Source organism: Delphinus delphis, chromosome 19 (assembly GCF_949987515.2).
Source record: "Delphinus delphis chromosome 19, mDelDel1.2, whole genome shotgun sequence".
Classification (NCBI taxonomy): domain Eukaryota; kingdom Metazoa; phylum Chordata; class Mammalia; order Artiodactyla; family Delphinidae; genus Delphinus; species Delphinus delphis.
This window is the reverse complement of record NC_082701.1, coordinates 39,313,092-39,336,146: the sequence shown is the minus strand read 5'-3', so window position 1 is coordinate 39,336,146 and position 23,055 is coordinate 39,313,092. Positions and strand designations below refer to the sequence as shown.

The window sequence follows — 23,055 nt, the reverse complement described above, 5'->3', positions numbered from 1 at the left end:
GGACTTGAGGCGCCTCTGGAGCCAGGACCTCTGCGCCTGCGCGCTGCAGCCAGCGCAAGGACCCGGATTTAAAGAGACAGACGTTACAACCTTGGTGGCTGCGCGCGGCCTGTGGGTGCCTGGCCCTAGGCCTGAGGTGGAGCCGGAGCCGGGAAGGCAGGTGAAGGACGGCGCGGCCGGGCTGGGCGGGGGGGAGAAAGGCAGCCCGGGCTCCGAGGCTGGGGCGGCTGGGAGCCAGCCTCCTGACCTCCTCCTCCGCCCGCCCGGGGAGCCCCAGGGCACACCCTCCGTGACGTGGCGGCCCCCGGGGAGCTCCACCGGCCTGCGCCGAGGCAGGGTGCCCCCGGCTACCGCAGGACTGCTCTGGCTGGATCTGCCCATCCGCCGCGCTGAAGTCGATGGGCTTCGGAGGGACCTCGGGAGCCTTTCTCTTCCCGCCGCGTCCGGGCTGTGTCCTGGAGGCTCCTCCTGCCCGAATCGAGGGATTCGCTTCTCCGTCCCCTCCCGGTGTCCCCGCTGTTCGCCCCGGGCAGTAGTAGCCCGTGCCCACTCCCGAAAGCGTCGCGGGGAGGCCCTCCGGCAAAAGCTGTCGCGGGGCTTTCACTTCCCGGCCCGGTTGCGTTCAGGCCTCAGTGGTTTCCTTTCCGGCTCCCTTTCATGAAATGCTGAGCGGCGGCTCTGGGGACTGTGAGCCAGGCGGGGTTCCTCACAGCGGCTTTGTGCCTTGTGGCCCAGCGCCTCCTGGGCCCTGCGGAGGGTCGGGCGCTGCGATGGAGGTCCTCTCTTGTCGGCTCCTGTGGTCCCGGCGGGGGGGCGGGGGGAGGGGGCGGGAGGGGAGGGCTTCGTTACTCGCCCTCCAAGGAAGGTGGTGAACCTTGTTCTGAGCGCCTCTTACGGGGCTACCGTGCTTTCCCGTACCTCACCTTTGTGGTTCCTCAACTTCTGGGGGTTATAGAGACCTTTGTGAGTTTCCTGAAAATCATGACTGTCTGTCCCCCCACAAAATGTACAATGCTGAATGTGCACCTTTTTGTATACATTTTCAGGGAGTTCAGAGCCTCCCCTCCATGGACTTATTTTAATTTTCCCAGCCATCCCGTGAGGTAGGTATTATTTTCTCTGTCTTAGAAATAAGAAAACAGACTCAGGGGAATTAAAGGAAATTCTCAAAGATAACATAGTCCTTGAACTGTATGGTCACACTTGTGCTCCCGTCTCGATTCCCAGTTACCTGCTGTCCTCTGCATCATGTTGCAGTACAGTAAGTAAAGCCTGCTTTCCATTATCACCCAATAGCAATTTCACTACAAAGGTGGGTGCAGGCTGAAAACAATGTCCAGTCTGTTTAAAGTTGGAACTGCGAGGATACTTCAGAAAATATGGATATAAGAAGGTGGGGGATGCCATGTGGATATGATACCTGTTTCCATTCGGGTTGATTGATCAGTTCCTCTGATTCTTGCTGTTTCAGCTACTTCAGCATTTCCCAATTCAAGCTGCTGAATTATAACCAGGCTAGTTTCACATAGGGAGCTTCCGCTTAAAGGATAACTGCTTCATTGATTTTGAGGGCTTTATTCTTGTGACAACTCTTTGAGTCAGGTACTATTATTATCCACATTTTACAGTTGAGGAAATTGAGGAACTGAGAGGTTAAGTAACCTACCAAGGTCATACAGCCAATGAGCTAGGATTTGAAACCAGGCAGTCTGGTTTTAGGCTCCATTTAATTGCCTCTCAAAATAGGGCTTCTGATTAAATCGCACATGGCTTAATTATTTTCTGAGGACGGCATATATTTTATATTTCACATTAAAAACTTTATGAACATAATGTAGTGGGTTTTGTTTTGTTTTGTTTGCCGCACCACACAACTTGTGGGATCTCAGTTCCTCAGCCAGGGTTTGAACCCTGGCCACTGCAGTAAAAGTGCAGAGTCCTAACCACTAGACCACCAGGGAACTCTCAATGTAATTTTTCTTGATGATTAAAAAGAAACTTTAGGGTCTTATTATTCTTAAGGCTCACCATCCATTTTAAGGATTAGGGGCTGCTGGTGGCCTGAGAGAAGGTTTTGTGTTATTTGGAGTCTCTTGATTGTGATTTACTAGATACACATGTATACATTAGATAATTGAACATCCTTTTGCAAACTGAATTTTCCTGTATTGGAACTCTGAATCAAGTAGGCAATAAATCTTTCATACCTGGTCTTCCCTGGTGGTCCAGTGGTTAAGACTCTGAGCTTCCACTTTAGGGGGTGCAGGTCCGATCCTGGATGGGGGAACTAAGATCCCACGTGCTGTGCTGCACAGCCGGAAGAAAAAAAAAAATCTTTCATACTTTGGGAAATGTTTGATTGGTCAGCATGGATTGTGTTAGGATGTCTGCCTTTGAGGGAATTAGAAGCCTACCTCCTCGTTTATAACTCACTTTTCTGCCTCTCACCCTTTCATGCAGCTGTATGACTTTGGCTTTTAAGATCCTCTTACCACCAACTCTCCGTGCGCTCAGCCAAAAAGAACTGTGCCTATTCCGAGAACAACATCACTGGCCTGACATAAGACAGTTCAGCCGGTGGTCGGAAACAGTTCTTCATGGACACCACCTCCTCCAGAGAAGAAAGCCTGTTGTGTCATTCCAGGAAAGCAATCTAAGACCACGTGCCACCTGCCTTGTTTTCTTGCCAGGGTCGCATGTGGGAGTCTGCAGTGGCCCCTGTGAGATGGCAGAGCAACGGTTCTGTGTGGACTATGCCAAGCGTGGCACAGCCGGCTGCAAAAAATGCAAGGAAAAGATTGTAAAGGGGGTGTGCCGAATCGGCAAAGTGGTGCCCAATCCCTTTTCAGAGTCAGGGGGCGATATGAAAGAGTGGTACCACATTAAGTGCATGTTTGAGAAACTGGAGCGGGCCCGGGCCACCACAAAAAAAATTGAGGACCTCACAGAGCTGGAAGGCTGGGAAGAGCTGGAAGATAATGAGAAAGAACAGATAATCCAGCACATTGCAGGTGGGATGGAGAATACTGCTTTCTCATCTTATTGGTGCTGAGAAGAAAAGGGATGAGAGTAGAGCCCAATTTCTTTCTTCCTGTTTGTCTTTCTGTCTTTGTTTTAATTTTTGGTTCAGAAATAACTTCAAACTCACAGAAGAGTTGCAAGAATAAAAATAATACAAAGAATGCTCATATTCACCTTTTTTTTTTTTTTTTTTTTTTGGCCACACCACGTGGCTTGTGGGATCTTAGTTCCCCAACCACAGATTGAACCCGGGTCCTCAGCAGTGAGAGCGCAGAATCCTAACTGCTGGACCACTGGGGAATTCCCTCAGATTTACCTATTGTTAACATTTTGCTCTCACGTGTGTGCGCTCTCACACTCTCTCTTACTCTCACCTTCCACACACACTTTTTTTTTTCCTGAACCATTTGAGCATACGTTATGGCTCTTTGCTTTTAAATACTTCAATGTGTATATCTTAAGAATAAGGATATCTTGACCATAATACACCTATCAACCAGTAAATTTATCATGATATAATACTTTAATCCACCATCTGTATTCTAGTTTTGTCAGTTGATCAGATAATTTACAGCTTTTCTCTCCCTTCAGTATGGAATCCTAATCTAAGATCGGGTATTTCATTTAGTTGTCATTTCTGGCCTCCTTTAATCTGGAACATTGCCATGGTCTTTTTCTTTTATGACACTGACATTTTTGAAGAATAGAGTACCTACCACTACACCCTTTTATCCATCAACTTATTATCTGTATGAACTCATAGATTACTACTTTTTCCTGGTGGCTTATAATTGTACTGTATTAATTTGGTACTAAATTGTCCCATATTTGGCCAGTTGAGAGCCCCTTTAAGCTAGTTTCTGTCCTCAATGCCCAAATCACATTTTTAAAAACGTTTTAAAGTACTTCCTTATTCTCTGGCATAACAGTATGCTTGCTCTTAGGCTTACCTTGTATGTATCCTATCTTATCCCTGGAATCAGCCATTTCTCTGGAGTCCTTATTCCTGTTAGTGGGGAAATGGCATAAGAGACCAAAATCTAGATGTTCCATGTCCTGGGTGCCATGAGGTGTCCTTGCTTTTAAGCCCTTTCAGCAGACAGAACTAGAAAATATATGTTCGTATGTACGCAAAAACATATATACAGATATATATGTGCACATACGTGCATATTCACATGTATGCATATTTTAGAAATCTTATACTGATACTTACAAATCCAATTTGTACTTCCTGACCTTCAGTGTCTTCATCTATAAAGTAATATTCATATCTTCAATTAAGTTTAGTTCTGGTCACTGTAGGAGTACTCTAAAATGGGCATCTATCTTTGTTCTTTGAGAGGAAAAGAGATTTCTGGGAGAGAAAACTACTCATACATTTTTTTCTCAAGCTCCCCTCCTGCCCTGCCTGGCCTTAGCCATTGGCCTCAGCCTTTGACCCATCTCATTCAGAGGAAGAAAAACATGAGGTAGAAGTAAACTGTCAGCTCAAATAACCCAGCAGCTGGAAGGTTTTTCCTACTTATACCAAATCAACATGCTCTGTTTATCCATCTTCATTTTGCTTTCTTGGTTATCTATAAATTGGGGCTAATTCCATAAGCTGAGGTCGCCACATTTTATCTGTTGAGACGTGATTTCTGATTTCCTCCAAATAATCTGGAGATTATTATATGTGGGATAAGGGGTGGACAGTGTCGATGAAAATTTAAGTTACTAATGAAAATAAAGAGTAACTGAGTCTTTTGTCCCCAGGACACCCTCTCCCTAATAACCTATTACTCACTACCTCCACTTTAGAAGACCAGCCAGCCAGTAGTCAGCATTGGGTTAATACCATGGTAGTAACTTACCTAGCCAGGCTGTAAGAGCAGTTGATAGATTCTTTAGAAGCTTTCTCAGGGATCTTTCACTGAAGGATATTTTCCCTTCTTTTGGGGTCCTACAGATCTGTCTTCCAAGGCAGCAAACACACCAAAGAAGAAAGCTGTTGTCCAGGCTAAGTTGACAGCCACTGGCCAGGTGACATCTCCAGTGAAAGGTGCCTCCTTTGTCACCAATACCAATCCCCGGAAATTTTCTGGCTTTTCAGGTAAGATAGATCAGCGTTACCTGAGCTGTTACAGTCCTCCTTTTAATTTGGTATCCTATTTGGGACTCTGGTTAAGAGTGAACATTCTGGGGGCTTCCCTGGTGGCGCAGTGGTTGAGAGTCCGCCTGCCGATGCAGGGGACACGGGTTCGTGCCCTGGTCTGGGAAGATCCCACATGCCGCGGAGCGGCTGAGCCTGTGAGCCATGGCCGCTGGGCCTGTGTGTCGAGCCTGTGCTCCACAACGGGAGAGGCCACAACAGTGAGAGGCCCGCATACCGCAAAAAAAAAAAAAAGAGTGAACATTCTGTGCTATCTAGCCTCCTTAATACGGTGACCCTTGAACAACATGGGCATTAGGGGCTCCAAACCCTCTCTACACAGTTGAAAATTTATAGTCTACCCTCCTTATCCCATGTTTCTCCATATCCATTGTTCTACCATACCCTCAGTTTGCATCCATGGATTCAATCAACTGCAGATTGTATAGTACTTATTTGCTGTTGAAAAAAATCTGTGTGTAAGTGGACCCATGCAGTTCAAATCTGTGTTGTTGAAGGGTCAAATGTAATTTGCTTCCATCTGAGCAGAGAGGTAATGGCTAATGCTCATTGCCCCACTTGTATAGCATTTCTTTGTATATTTTAATCTCTGTTGCAGCAAAAAGATGTTTGTTTTGTCAAGACTTTTTCCCCTTGAAGTAGTTTACCTGGATCAGACATAACCTGCCCTTTACTTCCTTTTTTTTTGATAATGGAAGAATCTTGAGAAATTGCATGCCTAAACTTGCCCAAACTGGAGATGAAAGTAGAGAAGAAGGGAGATGTCCTGCATGGCCTTGTGTAGCAGATAGCGTTGGGTGGGGGCTTTTACATACACGGTTTCATTTGTTTTTCATTAAACTTTGGGAAGTACTTGTATTAGGCCCATTTTATGAATGAGAAAGCCAATGCTCCGCATCGTTATGGAGTTAGTATTTACACTGAAGTCTGTTTAACTCCAGCACCTGTGGTCTTTTACCCTACAACCTGTTACTTCTTTTATATGGAGACATTCTTGTGACTGCCTCAGCTAAAGAAAATAAAGTCAAAACACATGGGCTCAGAAGTTGTTTGAGGAGGTTGCTTCTATAATGAGTGAAAGAAGCCGGGACTTGAGGTCAGAAGACCTGGGTCCTGGTCTGAGCCTCTGTGGCGTCATCTGTGAAGTGGGAATGGCAACACCTGCCTTGATCCCACAGTGTCTCACAAGGAATAAAGGAGATAAAATTGCAAAAACAGTGTCTGACTCTGGGATTTTTTATTATTTTAAAACTCCGAGGTTTGCTTGGTTTTTGTCTAGTGGTAGGCCAAAGATAGAAATATGGAAGAGTCCAGGTGACAGTAAGGGCAGTGTGTTTCTGGAAGGGCCCTGGTTCTAGGGGGCGAATTTGGGAGAAATGAGGTGTTCTAGTTCTTACAAGCTGCTGAACAGTGACATTCTGGAGATTTTGTCCCCTAAAATCCTCTTTAGACTCCGGGTTAGAGATGAGGATAGATTTATAATTTACAGAGCCCAGGCAAGAAGACACTTATATCAGCAGACAGCTTGCTAATGGCTTTGCTGCAAGCTTGCAGAATGAAATTTACTTTGTAAATGGTCACAAGGAGGTAAAAGAGGATCAACTCAAAAGAGTTGTACAGTTATTTGGGGTGTCTGGAGGAAAGACCTACTTTTTGTTTTTATGATAAGAAAGAAAAGAAAGTGGTGTGGGGTTGGGTGGGAGTGGCAAGGAGCTGGGAATGTCTTCTCTCCTCTGGCCTTGGTCTCCTCATCAATAAGAAGAGATTAAACTAGATAATTTTTAAGTCTTCTTCCAGTTCTGACAATCTGCAGTAGCAATGGTTTCAGATTGACTAACGAGTCCCCTGATTTCTTCCCCCTTTCTGATCCCAACTTTTCTGGGTTCAGCTTTGCAAGTGCTCTGAGATCGTCCTGACCACTCTTGGCATGAAAACGGCCCTTATTCTTCTGTGAAGCAATCATATAAAGGGATGCACATCAGCGGGTCTTCTGCTTCAGTGTGAGGCTGTCGTTTCTTTACTATTAACAGCTGTGAGATTTGGGGAGATCACTTGACCTCTCCTTTTTTACCCATAAAATGGGTATAATATCTACGCCCAAAGGACTCATTTTGGGGGATTAAGTGAAGCTACATATGTATAGAGCACCATCAGAGTGTCTATTAGTTTCCCTTTCTTCCTTCTCAGCAAGGCAAAATGAAACATCTATGCTGTCTGTCTTCTCTTTTCCTCTTCCCAACAGCGAAGCCCAACAACTCTGGGGAAGCCCACTCAATACCTACCCCTAAGACAAGTCTGTCCTCAAGCAAATGTGACCCTAAGCACAAGGATTGTCTGCTACGTGAGTTTCGGAAGTTGTGTGCCATGGTGGCTGAAAATCCTAGCTACAACACGAAGACCCAGATCATCCAGGACTTCCTTCAGAAAGGCTCAGCAGGAGGTGGGGCCTCGAGCATCCTGGATGGGCTTCTTCTCTAAAGAGCTCAGAGTCGTGGCCGCTTCATGGACATGTGAACTGTACAGTTGCACGGGGCCTCACGCTTGGTTTAATGCTCTGCTATTGCCATCTTGAAATTCTTAACACTTTTGAACAAAGAGCCCACATTTTCATTTTGTACTGGGCCCCACGAAGTGTGTAGCCAGTGCTGCTCCAAACATGTGGCATCTTTCTTCCTCCCTTATTCTGCCCCCCAGGAGGCCAGAAGAACCTATCCCATTTGACCAAGAGGAAAATTCACTATCCTGCATGTTTGATTAGGTTTTTATGAACCACTTGCACAGCTTGGGGATAGAATCTTCCAACTGTGTTTCTTTCATTCATCTAACAAATGATCATTGAGCTTCTGTAATGTGCTCATCACTGGGGACACTACAGTGAAAGACATGGCTCTGCCATGCAGGAGTTCATCCAGGGGCTAGAAGGGAGGCACACCACCAGCCACCCAACGCCACGGCCTTTGCTGCCATAGTGAAATGCACACCCTACCCTGTGGTCCCGTCACGGCAAGGGCAGCAATGTAGACATCTCTTGGTTCCTTGAGGTTATGTATTTATTTGTTTAAGCTCCATTTCTCAAGAAGGGTTTCTTTCTTCTGTCTCCTACAGATGGTTTCCACGGTGACGTGTACCTAACAGTGAAGCTGCTGCTGCCGGGTGTTATTAAGAGTGTTTACAACTTGAATGATAAGCAGATTGTGAAGCTTTTTAGCCGCATTTTTAACTGCAACTCAGATGATATGGCACGAGACCTAGAGCAGGTCAGAGGAAGGGGAGGGTAGGTGGATTCCAGGTGGGGTTCTGCCTAGCCAAGCACCCGTACCCTCTTTTTTCTGGCGGAGCACATACTGTTTTAGGAAACTGAAACCCACTTGAGCAAGCTTTCATTATGAGAGGAGCTGAATGGGAGGCTACAGCTGTTAGTTTCACAAGGTTCTGAGGACTGAACTTATACTGCTGCTGCACCCGAGAGGCCTAGACCTTGAGGGGCTGGATCTGAGACTTCCCACTATCTCTCCAGGGGCTCTTATTCTAGACCCTGGCTTTTTCTGGCTTTTTTTCCCCTATAACTTGGGCTTACCATTCAGTTTTGGTTTGTTCATGACTCCAGCTGTGGCACAGTTGAAAGTTTCTATCCAAACATCCCCATTATCTGATGACCATATCTGTCTCTTAGTTCAGATTCTAACAGGCCTGAAATTGGCTTGGCCCTGGATTAGTTCCTGCATCACTTCTCAGCTAAGGCAGGTGGCCAGATCCTGTGGTGGATGGAGGTACCCTTTCCATGAGCTGTGGGTGGGACAGATTCTTAAGAAGTGAGGTCAATATGTGTGAGTTGGGGATAGGAGCGGTGATTGAAATCTCTGATTCACCCTTTAGTCCTGGGGACTCAGGGGTTACACTTGGCCACTCTGGGGTTGCTGCAGTGGCATTTTGGTTTTTGGAGACAGGGTGACGTGTCAGAGACAATCAGAGTCTTCTTTGAGCAGAGCAAGTCTTTCCCCCCAGCTGCCAAGAGCCTTCTTACCATCCAGGAGGTGGATGAATTCCTCCTGCGGCTCTCCAAGCTCACCAAGGAGGACGAGCAGCAACAGGCCCTGCAGGACATCGCCTCCAGGTGGGGATGGGCCTGGGGGATGGAATCACTAGGGAAGGAAGGTTTGGGAGTGCAGAGCTTTTCAAAGACCAAGTTGAATGTGCCTCATCCCTCTAGGTGTACAGCCAATGACCTTAAGTGCATCATCAGGTTGATCAAACATGATCTGAAGATGAACTCAGGTGCAAAACATGTGTAAGTACCGGGTGCTCTGATAGTTGAAGCTGCCCACTTTCTTTGTTGTCAGCTGGTGTCAGGACTTTGGAGCCCTGATTTGGTTTTGAATCCTGATTCTCCCTTCTTCCTTCCTGTGGGACCCATCACTTGACCTAGCTCAGCCTCCATTTTCTCATACGTTAAATGGAGATAACAGTACCTTTTCACAGTTATTACAGTCAAACATATGGAATATGTTCAATAATTATGGTATGAGTTGCTTGCCCATTCCAGCCCCCTCTTTGCTGGCAGCATCCATGTAGCACAGTATCTCAAAAGAGCTGAGTTTTCCAAGAGCTTTTTCTCCTGTGAAAGTCTTTAGGCAATAGAACATAACTCCTTCCCCATATATTGGGAGCCCTCCTCTCTCTGAGGACAGACTGCTATCCAAAGCATTAAGGTCAAAGGCAGTGGTTTTTGTTTCCTTGCTCCTGTTGGCCTTGGCAGGTTAGATGCCCTAGACCCTAATGCCTATGAAGCCTTCAAAGCCTCGCGCAACCTGCACGATGTGGTGGAGCGGGTCCTCCGCAACGAGCAGGAGGTGAAGAAGGAGCCAGGCCGGAAACGAGCTCTGAGTGTCCAGGCCTCACTGATGACCCCGGTGCAGCCCATGCTGGTAAGGACGCTGCTCTGGCCCTGCTTTCTACTCCTATCCAAGGTTACTGTCCTTACCCGTGAGATCTGATAGGTAGGGTACGATGTTGACAGCCTGTGCAAGTTGGCTGGAGGAGTTTGGGGAAGGAAGAGTAGAGATGCAGAGGTTGTTTCTCATGGAAGAGTAAAGGCAGAGGAGGAGACGGCGTGACCTGGTGGAAAGGCCTGAGATCTAGGCCCGGCTCGGCTATCAGCAAGCTGTAGAATCTTAGGTGAGTTCCTTAGCCTCTCTTGGTCCTTAGTTTTCTTATGGGAATGAAGTCTGAAGCGTCTACCTAGAGCAGTTCACCTGTCATCTTTCCTGAAGTCAGGTGGATGTATGAAGTAACTCCTGTTTCTGTGACCTGCCTCAGAGTAGCTCTGAGAATTGGTGACAGAGCCAGGCTTCCTATGCCAGGGTGACTTGGGTCTCCTTTTTTTCTGGAAAGAGAGGAAGCTTAAGGAATGAAGACTAGCTCTTCTTGGGCCTCTGCTCATTTCATGAGAAATGAGATTTCCTTTCTGGCATGGGTTTTCTTATGCATCAGGACTGTCCACATCTGCTGCCATGCCTGCTGTGAGAGCCTTTGCATTGTTTCAGTGGGGTGCGCTGCTTTGTATGAAACGGTCTTGTGTGTTTTACTGAAGTCTTGGTCTAGGGTTCTGTGTTTGGGACAGGGAAGTATTCTGTGGGACAGCCAGCACCAAAATAGTGAAATCTCCACTTGAGGGACCGGTGCCCTCCATTATGGCCTTTCTGACTTTTGTAAGAATTCTATCTGGAGTCTCTTCTACAGCCTGTCATTTGAAGAGTGGCATGGGTTATACAGCTTACTGGTTAACCACCCAGGCTTTGGAGTTGGGCCTAGATTCACATCTCATTTCTGCCCTTTACTAGCTATGTAACCAAAAATGGGCATTTAACCTCTGTGAACTTCAGCTTTTTCATTCATAAAGCGAAAACAACAATATTTATGGCATAAGATACAACATTGAGGATGAAATGAAATTTTGTGTATGATCTGACACATAGAAATACCTCCAAGATGATAGTCATTGTTGTTTGAGTCAGGACAGCACAGGTATGTCAATAAGCACTCCTGTGTCATGTCCTGTCCTAGGGATTCCTGATCACTGCCATCCTGCCAGCCTCACTGTCACCTGCATACTTTAATCTTACCTCTGCGTACCCCCTGTGCTGAGATAACTGTGTGTTCAGTAATAAGCCAGAGGCCCTACAAGACCCTAAATTATTATTGAGAAAAAAATCAAATGCTGTTTCAGTGGAATTGTATTTGCTCTACAATGGATTGCATTCATATATTCCTCAAAATGCAAGCTCCTGTGTCAATTTCGGTGGTGCTTTTATTGTTGGAATATGACACTGCCCAGCCTTTTCCATTCCCATCACCTCTTCGGCAGCCTGCCCTAGGGGTATGCTCTGGCTGTTGGTCCCTGGGACCTGGGCTCTGGGCTGTCCTTGCTGAGCAGCCCCTCTTGGAAGAGCACCTGTAAGTCTCCAGGCTTTTCTTTCCCTACCTCAAGGCCGAGGCCTGCAAGTCCATCGAGTACGCGATGAAGAAGTGTCCGAATGGCATGTTCTCTGAGATCAAGTATGATGGGGAGCGAGTCCAGGTGCATAAGAACGGGGACCACTTCAGCTACTTCAGCCGCAGTCTCAAGCCAGTCCTGCCGCACAAGGTACAGGTCCCTTCCTTTCCACTGGGACTCTTTCACTTCCTGCCTCTAAGAATCTCTAAGCCAATGTTCCATAGCCATTCCAGCTCTGGTGTAAAATAGGGTCTATTTTGTATTTGTTGAATGAAAGAATGAATGCATGTATTCCGTTTTGGACTCTTCCAATAATGAGGGGCTGCTCAGTAGGGACAGCCAAAGAGCGCAGGCGGGTCAGTCAGCACAGAGCCTGTGGGCAATGATGCCAGCTGTGATTCCGGGACAGCTAGCTCAGCTGGTGAGCCACGTGCAGTGCTTGTCTTCTGCGTTTCTGGGTCCTGTGTGCTCCCCCCTAGCTAAGTCATGGCTCAGGTACAAAGGGCCAATGGGCTGTCATTCATTAATTTGTTCAACAAATATTTATCAAGTGTTTAGTATATTCTGGTTGCTGTTTAGGTAGTGGGCATCCAGCATTTAAAAAAAAAAAAAAGAGTGGAAGTTCTGCCCCTCCAGAAGCTTACGTTCAGATGTAAACATAATCCCACAAGGATTTCTGGGAGCCCAGAATCCTGCCCTCAATCAGAGGGCATTGAGAACCTCACCCCTCAGCCCTTCTTAGCTCCCGGGGCCTCTGGGAGCTTTTGGGGGTGTCCAGGGAAAAGCAGTGGAAACATCTGGCTCCAGTAGCTGGAGGGTAGGTAAACCTCTTGTTCTTGTTCCCCCTTCTGAAGTCTTAGCTCAGACTTCGCTTCTCAGAGCCCCAGGAGAGGAGACGTGGTATGGGGCTCTCATCTTTACCTCAGCCTCCCCCGCCTGCTAGAGCACTGGGCAATCAGACCGTTTGGTTTGGGTGTTCTGGAAAGCTGAGCACAACCTCCCCGTGAGCATTAGTGTGGGCTCACTTGCTCCGTAGGGAGGGCTCACAGTCAAACTGCTGAGGAACAGCTCCTGGTGAGCTTGTTCTAGGGACACCTCCTGCTTCTTAGGAAGGCATTTGAGCACAGCTTTCCAGACTGGGAGCCGTTTCTCTGCTCTCCCTTACCAGAGTTTCATTCATCCCTCTCTCCCTTTTGCTTTGGTTCATGAAGGGCTGGATCCCGGATGGAAGCAGAGTGGGATGGATGTGCAGGCCTTTCCTGTACCCCCTCCAAGCTTCTGAGGCAGTGATGGCCTAAGTGCCCTGCCCAGGGGAGGACTGGACCACAGTAATGCTCCCTGGATTGCCTTCGTGGCCTTACTCGGCAAGGGCCACCATGGGTTACAGTGGGACCTCTTCCTGTAGGACTGTAAACACTAAGGCTCTGCCTTTCATAGGAAAAAAATCCAATTCCAAACATCCTTTTCTTCCTCATTCTGAAGATGGCTATGGGTTCAGAGCTCCCACTCAGAGAAGAAGCTCCTCACATTTCATTGCTCCTCCTGAGGGGATTCATTTCTTCCCTTCCATCTTTTTTCCAACTGGTCCGTTCTCCTGCACAAATCTCTGCCTGCCCACCTTCCCTCCCTCCATTCCATGTTTGTCTGCCCCCCACCCTCATTTTCACTCTCAGTTTCTTCCTTTTTCCTGCAAATTCTCCTCTGCAGCCAATAGAAAATGACCTCAACATGGGCTGACCTCTTCCTGGGTCTGGGCAGAGGTCCCGAAACATAGCTGATTCTTCTTGTCTAGGTGGCTGCTGAGGCCTAGGTCTATTCTGCACATTAGCTCGACTTGCACATGTTGGTGTTCTGTGTTCCTTCTGGGGCCTGACTCCCTCCCTGACTCCCTCCCCTTCTGCCTCCAGGTGGCCCACTTTAAGGACTACATCCCCCAGGCTTTCCCCGGGGGCCACAGCATGATCTTGGACTCTGAGGTGCTCCTGATCGACAACAAGAAAGGCAAACCACTGCCCTTTGGGACTCTGGGAGTGCACAAGGTACTGGCTCAGGGCCAGATGTGCAAGAGTGAGTGTGTGCACATGTGTGTGCTGTCAGTCTGAATGGAGAGGAATGTATCACTTACTTAGGATCAAGCTTATCTTCATCTCTGAACTGGTTCTGAATTTAGCCCTGAGTTTAAATGTGTTTTTGTGTTTTGCATAAAAAAAGAGCTAGTAGTGGCAACTAACTTATAATTGGGTCAGTCTCTATTCAGGACCATCTGTCAAGTGCCCTTATGGCCCAGGGACTTCACAGCACAAATAGGCCTTTTGTATCAGATGCTTCAGAGGGTCTCTGGAAGTGGACTGGTACTCCCCATTTTTCATGCCCTCTTATTTTTGTCCCTTATGTACCTACTACCTCATTTTCCCTTACAGAAAGCTGCCTTCCAGGATGCTAATGTCTGCCTGTTTGTTTTTGATTGTATCTACTTCAATGATGTCAGCTTGATGGATAGGTGAGGAATCTATTTTTGATTCCTGGGTGGGGAGGTGAGGGCTTCAGATTGGACAGGAGGGAGGAGAAGTGGCTGGAGCTGGTGCCTCTTTGTGCCCAGGAGCTGCAGCGGGAGGGAGCTGAGAGCCAGCACAGTTGCTACACAGCTCCACATTCAATGTTACGAAGAGCTGATGTGTTGACCAGGTCTCGGCTCTGAATGCTTAAGTCACAGAGGAAACTCAACCACCCACAGCAAAATGGATTGTTGATGAGATACAGACTATGAGCACAGTAGGGTTTCAGTTTATCTTCAGCAGCACCTACGGGTACATGAGGCAGATAGTTTTCAGCTCAGAGGTTTTGTTTTTGGAAGAGCCCGACAACAGGAAGCTTGTGATTGTCGGTGTTCTGTGGCTGGGGCCTTCTTAGGGATAACTAGCAGTCTTGACTTAGCTGCATCCAGTTCTTGACCCTGAGAAACCGTTTTGGCCCCTTCCTCCCTTAGAGAGGCATCCCGGCCCCCACCCTCCACACCAGCCTTGAGCGTGGAAGGGGAAGGAGACAGAAGGGAGAAAGAACTGCGGGGGTAGGAGTTGGGGTTTGGGCTTCAGGTCCTGAGGCCTGTCAGCTTGTTCACCCAAGCACCAGCCCACCTGGGGCCTGGGGTGAAGCAGGGTGCAGAAAATGAGAGTCGGAGTTATTTTTCAAATGGGACCAGGAGTTATACAGTCTGTGTGGGATGATGAGGTAGAGACAGGAACTACAACAATTAAGTGTCTCTGTGCCATGGCCTATAACTGTCTGTCTTTGGTCCCAGTGGAGCCCTTGTCACCCTGGGCAGGCAGAACTGTTAGACATGAGGGCCCTAAGCCATGGCAAACCCTGAAGCTGAAGTTCATTGTTGTGCCCCTTCCCTCCTCGGAACTCCTCAAGGGGGTGGGAGGATCCTGGCCTGACCTCAGTTCTCCTGTCCCCCTCAGGCCTCTGTTTGAGCGGCGGAAGTTTCTTCACGATAACATGGTTGAAATTCCCAACCGGATCATGTTCTCAGAAATGAAGCAAGTCGCAGTGAGTGAATCCCACCCTAGGCAGTGTCCTAGTGGTTTGAAAGCAGGGCAGAGAGCCCCTTGGGTCAGATGTGACTGGGAGAATGAGTCTTAATTATTTTCTTATGAGGGAAGCTGGTGAGTATACAGGCATACCTTGGAGATATTGTGGGTTTGGTTCTAGACAATAAAGCAGTATCACAATAAAATAAGTCATATGAATTTTTTGGTTTCCCAGTGCATAGAAACATTATGTTAATACTATAGTCTATTAAGTGTGTAATAGCATTATGTCTAAAAAAACAATGTGCGTACCTTAATTAAAAATACTAAAAAATGCTCACCATCATCTGACAACACAGGGTTGCCGCAACCTTCAGTTTGTAAAAAACACAGTATCTGCAGAGTGCAACAAAGCAAAGCACAGGAAGACAAGGTCTGCCTGTATTTGTCTACCAATCTCCACCTGGGAGGGCAGGGCATGAAGCGTCCTTCCCAGGTGGGCTCCCAGTATCTCTGAGCTGCAGCAGCTCTCTGGTTGGTCGCTACTCTGCTAGCGCTTTTGTTCCTTCTATTCAAGTCAGGGTGTTTCCAGCAGACGCTTTGCTAGTGTGTGAAAAGGAACTCCCCTCTTCCTCACTCCCAGAGCCCTTCTCTGTTCTCATACCAACCTCAGCGTCTCTCCTGTTATCCCTCAGAAAGCTTCTGACTTGGCTGACATGATCAACCGGGTGATCCAAGAGGGGTTGGAAGGGCTGGTGCTGAAGGACATGAAGGTAAGACGGTCACATCCTTTGCTTTCTCCTGCAGAGCCCTCCCCTGAGCCTTTCCAGTCCTGGCCAGGAGGTGGCGGTGGTGGTCTGAGGTGTTTGGGGGTGAGTGCTGGGGGGCGTCTTTCCAGAGTTCTGGATCCTAGAGGATGGGTTTATGTATGTCTCCCTTAGTGCCTGGAGCAGAGCAGGCTGGGCACTGTGACAGATCCAGTATGTCGCGTAAAGAGGTAAAAAGCCCACCCTCATAGAATGTCCATTCTAGTTTGTGGTCTCTCTTGCTTCCCCTCAGGGTACATATGAGCCTGGAAAGCGTCATTGGCTGAAAGTGAAGAAGGACTATTTGAACGAGGGAGCCATGGCTGACACAGCTGACCTGGTGGTGCTTGGGGCCTTCTATGGGCAAGGGAGCAAAGGTCAGGGTGGCCTCTGGCCCCTGGGATGGTACTTCTTTGAAAGGTACCACTCAAGGAATAGGCAGGCCTTTTTGCTGGCTTGGTCTGCTACCGTGGCCAGTCATGATTTCCAAAGCTCTGGGATTAGGGGCCCCAACCTCACCCATGCTACGTCAGGCAGGGACATTGAGAGCTGCGGACCTGGTAAGGGAGAGATCAGGCAAGAGTACCCTGTGCTAGCCTGGCACAAAGAAGCTCACCACCAACTATTTCTTCAGGGACTGGCAGCTTTCTCCTCAGGGAAAATCTCCATTTCCTGACTGGAGAGGAAGCTGGGGTCTGAAGAACTAGTACTGGTAGGCATCTTTCTGTGTGCCAGGCTCTATTCAATTCCTTTTACTCCACCAGAGCCCAACATTAGGTGTAATTATCCCTAATTCACTGAAGAGCAAATTGAGACTCAAAAAGGTTAAACTTACACAGCTAGTAAGGGGTAGATCCAGGAGGTGATCTCTGGCACTCTGATGCCAAGGCCTGGGCCCTTTCCTCCAGCAGGCTGCCCCTCACAGGGCACGAGGGGGTGGCAGACATGCCCCCCCCCCCGAGTTTATTTAGTCCCTCCTCCGCACAGGTGGCATGATGTCCATCTTCCTCATGGGCTGCTATGACCCGAGTAGCCAGAAGTGGTGCACAGTCACCAAGTGTGCAGGAGGCCACGATGACGCGACGCTCGCCCGCCTACAGAAGGAACTGGACATGGTGAAGATCAGCAAGGTGAGGAGGGGACCTGGGGGCCCTGGCCTCTGGACTGGCAATCATTCCTGAGACAGGCAGTGTTATGGGGGCTGCAGGTATCATTTATCTGTTTCCACAGAAAAGAGAGCTGCTGCTTGGCCATAGGAGCAGTATTAGGCCCTTAAGTTCTTTGAGTACCTACCTTGTGAAAACTGGCCTGCATGCCCTCCAGGCCACACCATCTCTGGGCAGGGAGGATCCCAAGGGGTGAGGGTCAGCCTTTTGTGATAAGTCACCTGTTCTCACAAGCCCGTGACCAAGAAGGGGTTTAAGTCTCATTTTGGCAACAGCCCAGGACTGTACCTTTTCTCCTCTAGGATCCCAGCAAGATACCCAGCTGGCTGAAAGTCAATAAGATCTACTATCCTGACTTCATCGTTCCAGACCCTAAGGTATTAGTCCAGGGCCTGGGGTCCTCCAGCCCCAAAACTGAGCCTGTACATTCTCTAGTGCCCCAGAGACGTCACCTCGGCCTCACTGACAGTCCACCCAGGGTGGGGCTCTGGACTGTTTAGCCAAGTGACAGGCACAGGGATGACCAGTCAACGCTGAGGAGTCATCCTCAATAGAGAAAGGGACTGCCCATCCTCTAGGCACAGAGGGTCTGCTCTAGAAGTGACCTGGGCCCACCCCTTCCTGCACTGACAGAGAAACTGAGGCCCAGAGAAGAAACGAGACTACCCTAAGGTCACACAGCATCAGCAGCAACAGTGGGACTTGAATTCATCTCCTTCCTGTTAGCCACTGCTTTTTTGACTTTAACTTGTTCTGTATTGCTTTTAACTGGTTGGGAGGTGTTTTCTACTTAACCAGGGAGTGACCTGACTTACTCCTGACAGAAAGCTGCGGTGTGGGAGATCACAGGGGCTGAATTCTCGAAATCTGAGGCACACACAGCTGATGGGATCTCCATCCGTTTCCCTCGCTGCACCCGAATCCGTGATGATAAGGACTGGAAGTCTGCCACTAACCTCCCCCAACTCAAGGTGCCACCTCCTGGGCTGTGTGTGTGTCCTGTACCCCACTGTCCCAGCCTTGGAACCGAGGGCACCTGGCCTCCTGCGTCCTCTGTCTTCTCCTTTCCCCGCTGCACTGAGATGGGCAAGGAAGGCAGTTATCAGAAAGGGAGACCAAGCCGTGGCAGGGCCAGGAGCAGCAGCACTGGGCCTCCACCCACATCTCCCGCTAGAGAGCCCTACCTTCACCGGGCCCCGTGGGCAGCCCTGGGTCCCGGTGAAGGAGAGCTCCTGGCTCACGGCTTCCTGTGGAGGACCTGGCCCCAGGCTGCAGTCTCTACGTTGCGGAAAAGAACTGGGGAACAGAACAGTGATCTGTGCTGATTACTCCAGAAACAGGGCCAGAGCTAGAAAAGTACCAAGGAAGCCAGCCACTTTTCCCTGTTATGTGTCTGTTTCCCCTCATTGTTCCTCAGTCACCTAAAACGTACCACACAGACTGCCTGAGGCCAGTGGCTGGGAAGGGAGTGATACACCAACATTCTCTCCCCTCCTCAGGAACTGTACCAGCTCTCCAAGGAGCGGGCGGCTTTCACCATAGTGGCTGGAGATGAGGGGAACTCCACTACAGGGGGCAGCAGCGGAGAGAACGAGGGCATCTCAGGGCCAGCTGTGTCTCACGAGGCCCCGAGAACCTCCCCCAAGCAGCCCTCCGCCAGTGCCAAGAAGGCAGGAGGGAAGCTGAGTAGCTCCAACAGCAAAGGCGGTAAGGAGAAGGGTAGGGGCTGGGGTGATGAAGAATGGACACGAGGGCAGAGACCAAGGACAAGGACCCAGTCTCACACTCCAGCCCTGAGGTCATGGATTCTCTGTCCACTGCAGCTGACGTTGGCTGCATTCCTGCTGTGTGTCCACCCATGGGCCAGAAATTGTTCTGCTGGGCATCCTCCTGCTCTGTAAATATGAATGACAGGACCCCGGGAGAGGCCCTCAGAGCCGGGGATAAGCCACCTCTGAGCTACAGGCTCAGCGTACAGCCCTTACTTCCTGTCTCACCCACGGTCACAGCAGAGGAAGGGCCCAGCCCTTCTCTGTACCCCCCTGACTTCAGGGACCATTATCCGCTCCCCTGCCCTCTTCTTGGTTCTCATCCTGAGCTCTCTCCTGCAGGCAACAAGCTGGCTGCAAAGCCTTCCCCTGTGAAAGTGGGAGAGAAGCGGAAGGCTCCTGATGAGACCCCATGCCAAGCAAAGGTGAGGGTAAGAAGAGCAGTGCCCTCCGGGGGGTGGGGAGCCTTGTGTGCCCAACCCTCTGCACTTGGACTCTGAGAGACAAGCGAAGGTGTTATCAGGACTAACTGCCAACCCCTGCCCTCCTGCATCTGCTCCTGGCCGCGGGCTGGGCTGGCAGTGCTGCGGCTCCACCCTGTGCCCTCTTGTTGCCTTGCAGAGGCGGCCGGCCAGCAAGCAGAGAGGAAGGAGCGCTGTGCCAGCAGGCAGGCGATAGAGCAGCCAGCCCAGCCGAGAGGCTGCAGGGACCCAGCCGGCTGCCGGCCCCAAGTCACAATTGACATTAAAGGGGAGAAAGCCCAGTCTGGGTGTGGGGGTGCAGTAGTGTGAGTTTGTGAACAGGGCCAGCCAGCGAGGAGCGGGAGAGGGCACTGGCTTGGTGACCGTCTTCTTCCCTCTCGTACTCCCTTGTTAGTCTTTGGTTTGACAGCAGCTATTGAGCGTCTACTGAGGCCAGTGACTCGGTTCAGCCCTGGGGGAGCTGATGCCCCAAAGGGCAGATAAAGAACTCGACATCTGGTCACTACACGGTGATTGTGCCACCCCAGCCCAGGAGTCAGCACAGAGGTCTGGGAACTCAGGCCCTGAAGCCAGTCCCCAGAGCACCTATACGACCTTTCCGTCTTTTCCCTGGCTGAAGCCTGGAGTCCGCATGCAGTCACGAGCCGGGCTCCTGGTCCCTTGGTCAGCTAGTGCACACACAGTGGACTGCTTGATCAAGCAGCATCGCTGCGTCTGAGCACCACTGGCCCTGCCCACCAGCCCCTGGATGGTTCTTGGAGACGCGTACTTTCCAAGTCCCCAGTGTAGGGACCCATCTCCTCGCCCTTCTCTTCTTCTAGGCAAGGATGGAAGGGCGTGTCAGTCCTATGTAATCTGGAGTGGCTGGAGGATCGGGGTTTTGATGCCTTTACCTTTCCTCCAGTAAACTCTTTCCCCTCGTGTCCTGACCGCTAGGCTCCCTGTCTCTGGCTTTTGTTCTAACCTCCCTCCTCGCTGGTCTCCGCTCCCTGGGCGGAGAGCCATCTGCCCCAGCACAGTCCAGCCCTGCTCCGGGCCTGCCCTGACCACAGTGCATTTGCAGGTGCTGCTGGACATCTTCACCGGGGTGCGGCTCTACCTGCCGCCCTCCACGCCAGACTTCAGCCGTCTCCGACGCTACTTTGTGGCATTCGATGGGGACCTGGCGCAGGAATTTGACGTGGCCTCAGCCACACATGTGCTGGGTAGTAGGGACAAGAACCCTGAGGCCCAGCAGGTGTCCCCGGAGTGGATCTGGGCCTGTATCCGGAAACGGAGACTGGTAGCTCCCTGCTAGGACTGCTGCCTGCCCTCGCCCTCTGGCTGTGCTCTCCCCACTGCACTACTCCTGGACAGGGCAGGCAGGCACAGGACAGAACCTGGGGGAACAGGCTTTCTTCTCCAAGCTGTGCATCTTCCAGAACCCACCAACCATGCATGGTCTCTTCCAGACTGGTTAGTTGCTGTGGGTACCACCAGTGAAATCAGTTTGTCCTGCTGGTTTACATAGGTCTTTCAGATCTGGGTGCTGGTTTTGACCTCTTTTTTTTTTTCTTTAAAAAGCAGCTTTTAAAAAAACAAAAACAAAAAAGCCAGGAACTATCTTGGAGTTATGTATGTCCTTCCCCCGACACCCCCAATAATTCTCCTAGTGATTAAGGAGTGAAGGGAAGGCCGGCTGTTGAAGCTCTGTCCACAGAGCCCGTCCTGGCGGCAGTCTTTTCTCCCTTACCTGCCCCTTCTACTTCCAGGCTCATTTTAAAGTTGTATTTAAAAGAAAGACTGTCCCCAGAAATGCTTATAATTGGCAAAACTTGTATTCAGCCTGGCCGCCAGGAATGAAGTCTCACTTGAAAGAAAACAAAATGGGCTTTGTCTTTGTGCTCTCCTATTACAGTGTGTGGGCCCCTGTGTGAAGGGAGGGAACCATGATCAGGTAGGAAGGAAAGGGAGGTTGTTTGGGCTACTCCTCGGGGGGATAAAGGGCTCCAGGAGGATCTGCCTCCCCCAAATCTGGAAACAAGTGGAGCGGCTGGGCCCGTGAGCCATGGCCGCTGAGCCTGCACGTCCAGAGCCTGTGCTCGGCAACGGGAGAGGCCACGACAGTGAGAGGCCCGCGTACCGCAAAAACAAAAAAAAGACTGCTCTTTAAAGACCCACCTGAGGACAAATCTACACAGCCTGCTTAGAAAGAATGGCTCCTGCACCGCCTGAGGCTGATTTATTTGAATAAAAGGGAAACAATTTAGCATGGACGAGTGCCGTTCAATAGAACTTTTTATGGCATTGGAAGCACCCTGTAAATCTCCATTGGCCAACATGAATCAGCCATATTCTGAGCATGTGAAATGTGCTAACAAAACTGAGGAAGGGAACTTTTCATTTTCGTTCAAGTAGTCAACGTGAGGCTAGTGCTAGTGACCACCACCTTGGGCAGTGCAGGTGTAGACAGACATAGTTTGAATCAAGCCCTGAAACTTAATAGCCCTAACCCTCCAGGAATGGGGACAGGAACTGCACCTAAATCACAGGGTTGCTGTGAAGAGTAAGTGACCTCAGGAGGCCTTAGGTAAAGCACTTAGCACAGAGCCTGGCACGTAGTGATCTAGAGTTGGGAAGATCAGCACTGGTGTGCATGTCCAGACCCTGCCCAGGAGACTGGGGCCTGGCCTCTGACTTCAGAACCCTGTCAGACCACCTCCACAGCCTCGCACCTGTGCGGTACAGCCCACTCTGGTCTGAGTGCAGGCTCATCATGTCACCATCTGGTTTTAAACTGACTTCCAACTAGTTCTGCTGACTTCTGAGGGTCCATTCTGTTTTTTCGTATCAACAGATTGGCAGGCTTGTTTGTCCAGCCCTTGTGAGTGAGGTTAATGTGACTCAGTCTCTGGAGCATACCCGAGCATGAGTCTGAGTCTGGGCCACCACCTTGCCCCGGCCCTCCTCCAGTGTGCTCAGCTGAGGTCACACTCTGCTGGGAGGCCAACTCCAACCTGATTGACCGGGATTTCCAGCTGCTGCTGAAAATGTGTTGGGAGGAAGGGCAGGAGGGGGTGGTGCCCTGACTCTAGGCCAGGACGTTTGGTGTTTCTGAGTAGGCACCATTCAGTCTGGCTTCACTGTTGAGAAGATGACACTTTATTCTGTCCTCTGTGGAAACAAAAGCTGCTCCTCTGAGCACTGACCTACATAAATTTTCATCCCGTCTCCAGCCTCCTCAGGCCAAGCAACTGGACAGAGCAGCAGAACAGGGCTCTCCCCTCAGGATTTTGCCAACGGACACAGACACTGCCCTTTTGCCTGGCTGGTCTCTCACTCAGGGTGTGCCGCACAGCAGAGTGGGGAGTCTCAGTCATGAGCTCAGCCCCTCAGCCCCTCCCTGCCTCGCTGGGTGTGTTGTCTTCGGTTCACTGTACAAGGTGTTTATTTCCTTCCAGTCTTTCCGACACAATTTTTCTTTGCTGCTGAGGTTAGATGTGATTTTGTATCCATGTATTTCCACAGACCGTAAACAACATCATCTTAGACCTCCCCAGCAGAGTGCTGGAGGCCTGCCCTCCTCTGAGCCTTTGTTTACTTGCTGCTGGTTGGCAGCAGACAAGAGGTCATCCAGGGTGCTGAACAGGTCAG

General features: G+C 49.8%; 1 protein-coding gene and 1 non-coding gene across 7 annotated transcripts; one reads left to right on the top strand and one right to left on the bottom strand.

Moving 5' to 3' along the window:
- The first annotated feature begins 69 nt into the window (after positions 1–69).
- Positions 70–21,677, top strand: LIG3 (DNA ligase 3). 6 transcript variants are annotated; one of them, XM_059998011.1, is made up of 21 exons: positions 70–160; positions 1,047–1,103; positions 2,461–3,011; positions 4,973–5,116; positions 7,419–7,616; positions 8,282–8,433; positions 9,124–9,290; positions 9,387–9,464; positions 9,933–10,101; positions 11,664–11,819; positions 13,577–13,708; positions 14,090–14,169; positions 15,131–15,218; positions 15,895–15,972; positions 16,259–16,382; positions 16,993–17,135; positions 17,474–17,548; positions 17,996–18,142; positions 18,671–18,878; positions 19,283–19,371; positions 20,486–21,677. In XM_059998011.1, the coding sequence occupies exons 3-21, from the start codon at positions 2,465–2,467 to the stop codon at positions 20,717–20,719; spliced, it is 3,009 nt and encodes a 1,002-aa protein (XP_059853994.1). In that variant the 5' UTR covers positions 70–160; positions 1,047–1,103; positions 2,461–2,464; the 3' UTR covers positions 20,720–21,677. The 6 variants fall into 6 exon arrangements, with proteins under 6 accessions (XP_059853994.1, XP_059853995.1, XP_059853997.1 ...); XM_059998012.1 differs by having other exon boundaries at positions 82–160; positions 1,051–1,103; XM_059998014.1 differs by lacking the exons at positions 70–160; positions 20,486–21,677 and adding an exon at positions 19,562–20,345 and having other exon boundaries at positions 870–1,103; positions 19,283–19,365.
- On the bottom strand, positions 1,890–1,961 carry TRNAK-UUU (transfer RNA lysine (anticodon UUU)). Its single transcript has one exon. It is a non-coding gene; the product is annotated as a tRNA-Lys (tRNA).
- Positions 21,678–23,055: the final 1,378 nt, after the last annotated feature.

Bases quoted from the DNA above. Each gene is read 5' to 3' on its own strand.
- LIG3 (XM_059998008.1), top strand. From the start codon at position 982: ATGACTGTCTGTCCCCCCACAAAATGTACAATGCTGAATGTGCACCTT. The intron at 1,104-2,460 runs GTAGGTATTATT...CCTTTCATGCAG, and splicing joins TTTCCCAGCCATCCCGTGAG to CTGTATGACTTTGGCTTTTA. The intron at 13,709-14,089 runs GTACTGGCTCAG...TTTCCCTTACAG, and splicing joins GGACTCTGGGAGTGCACAAG to AAAGCTGCCTTCCAGGATGC.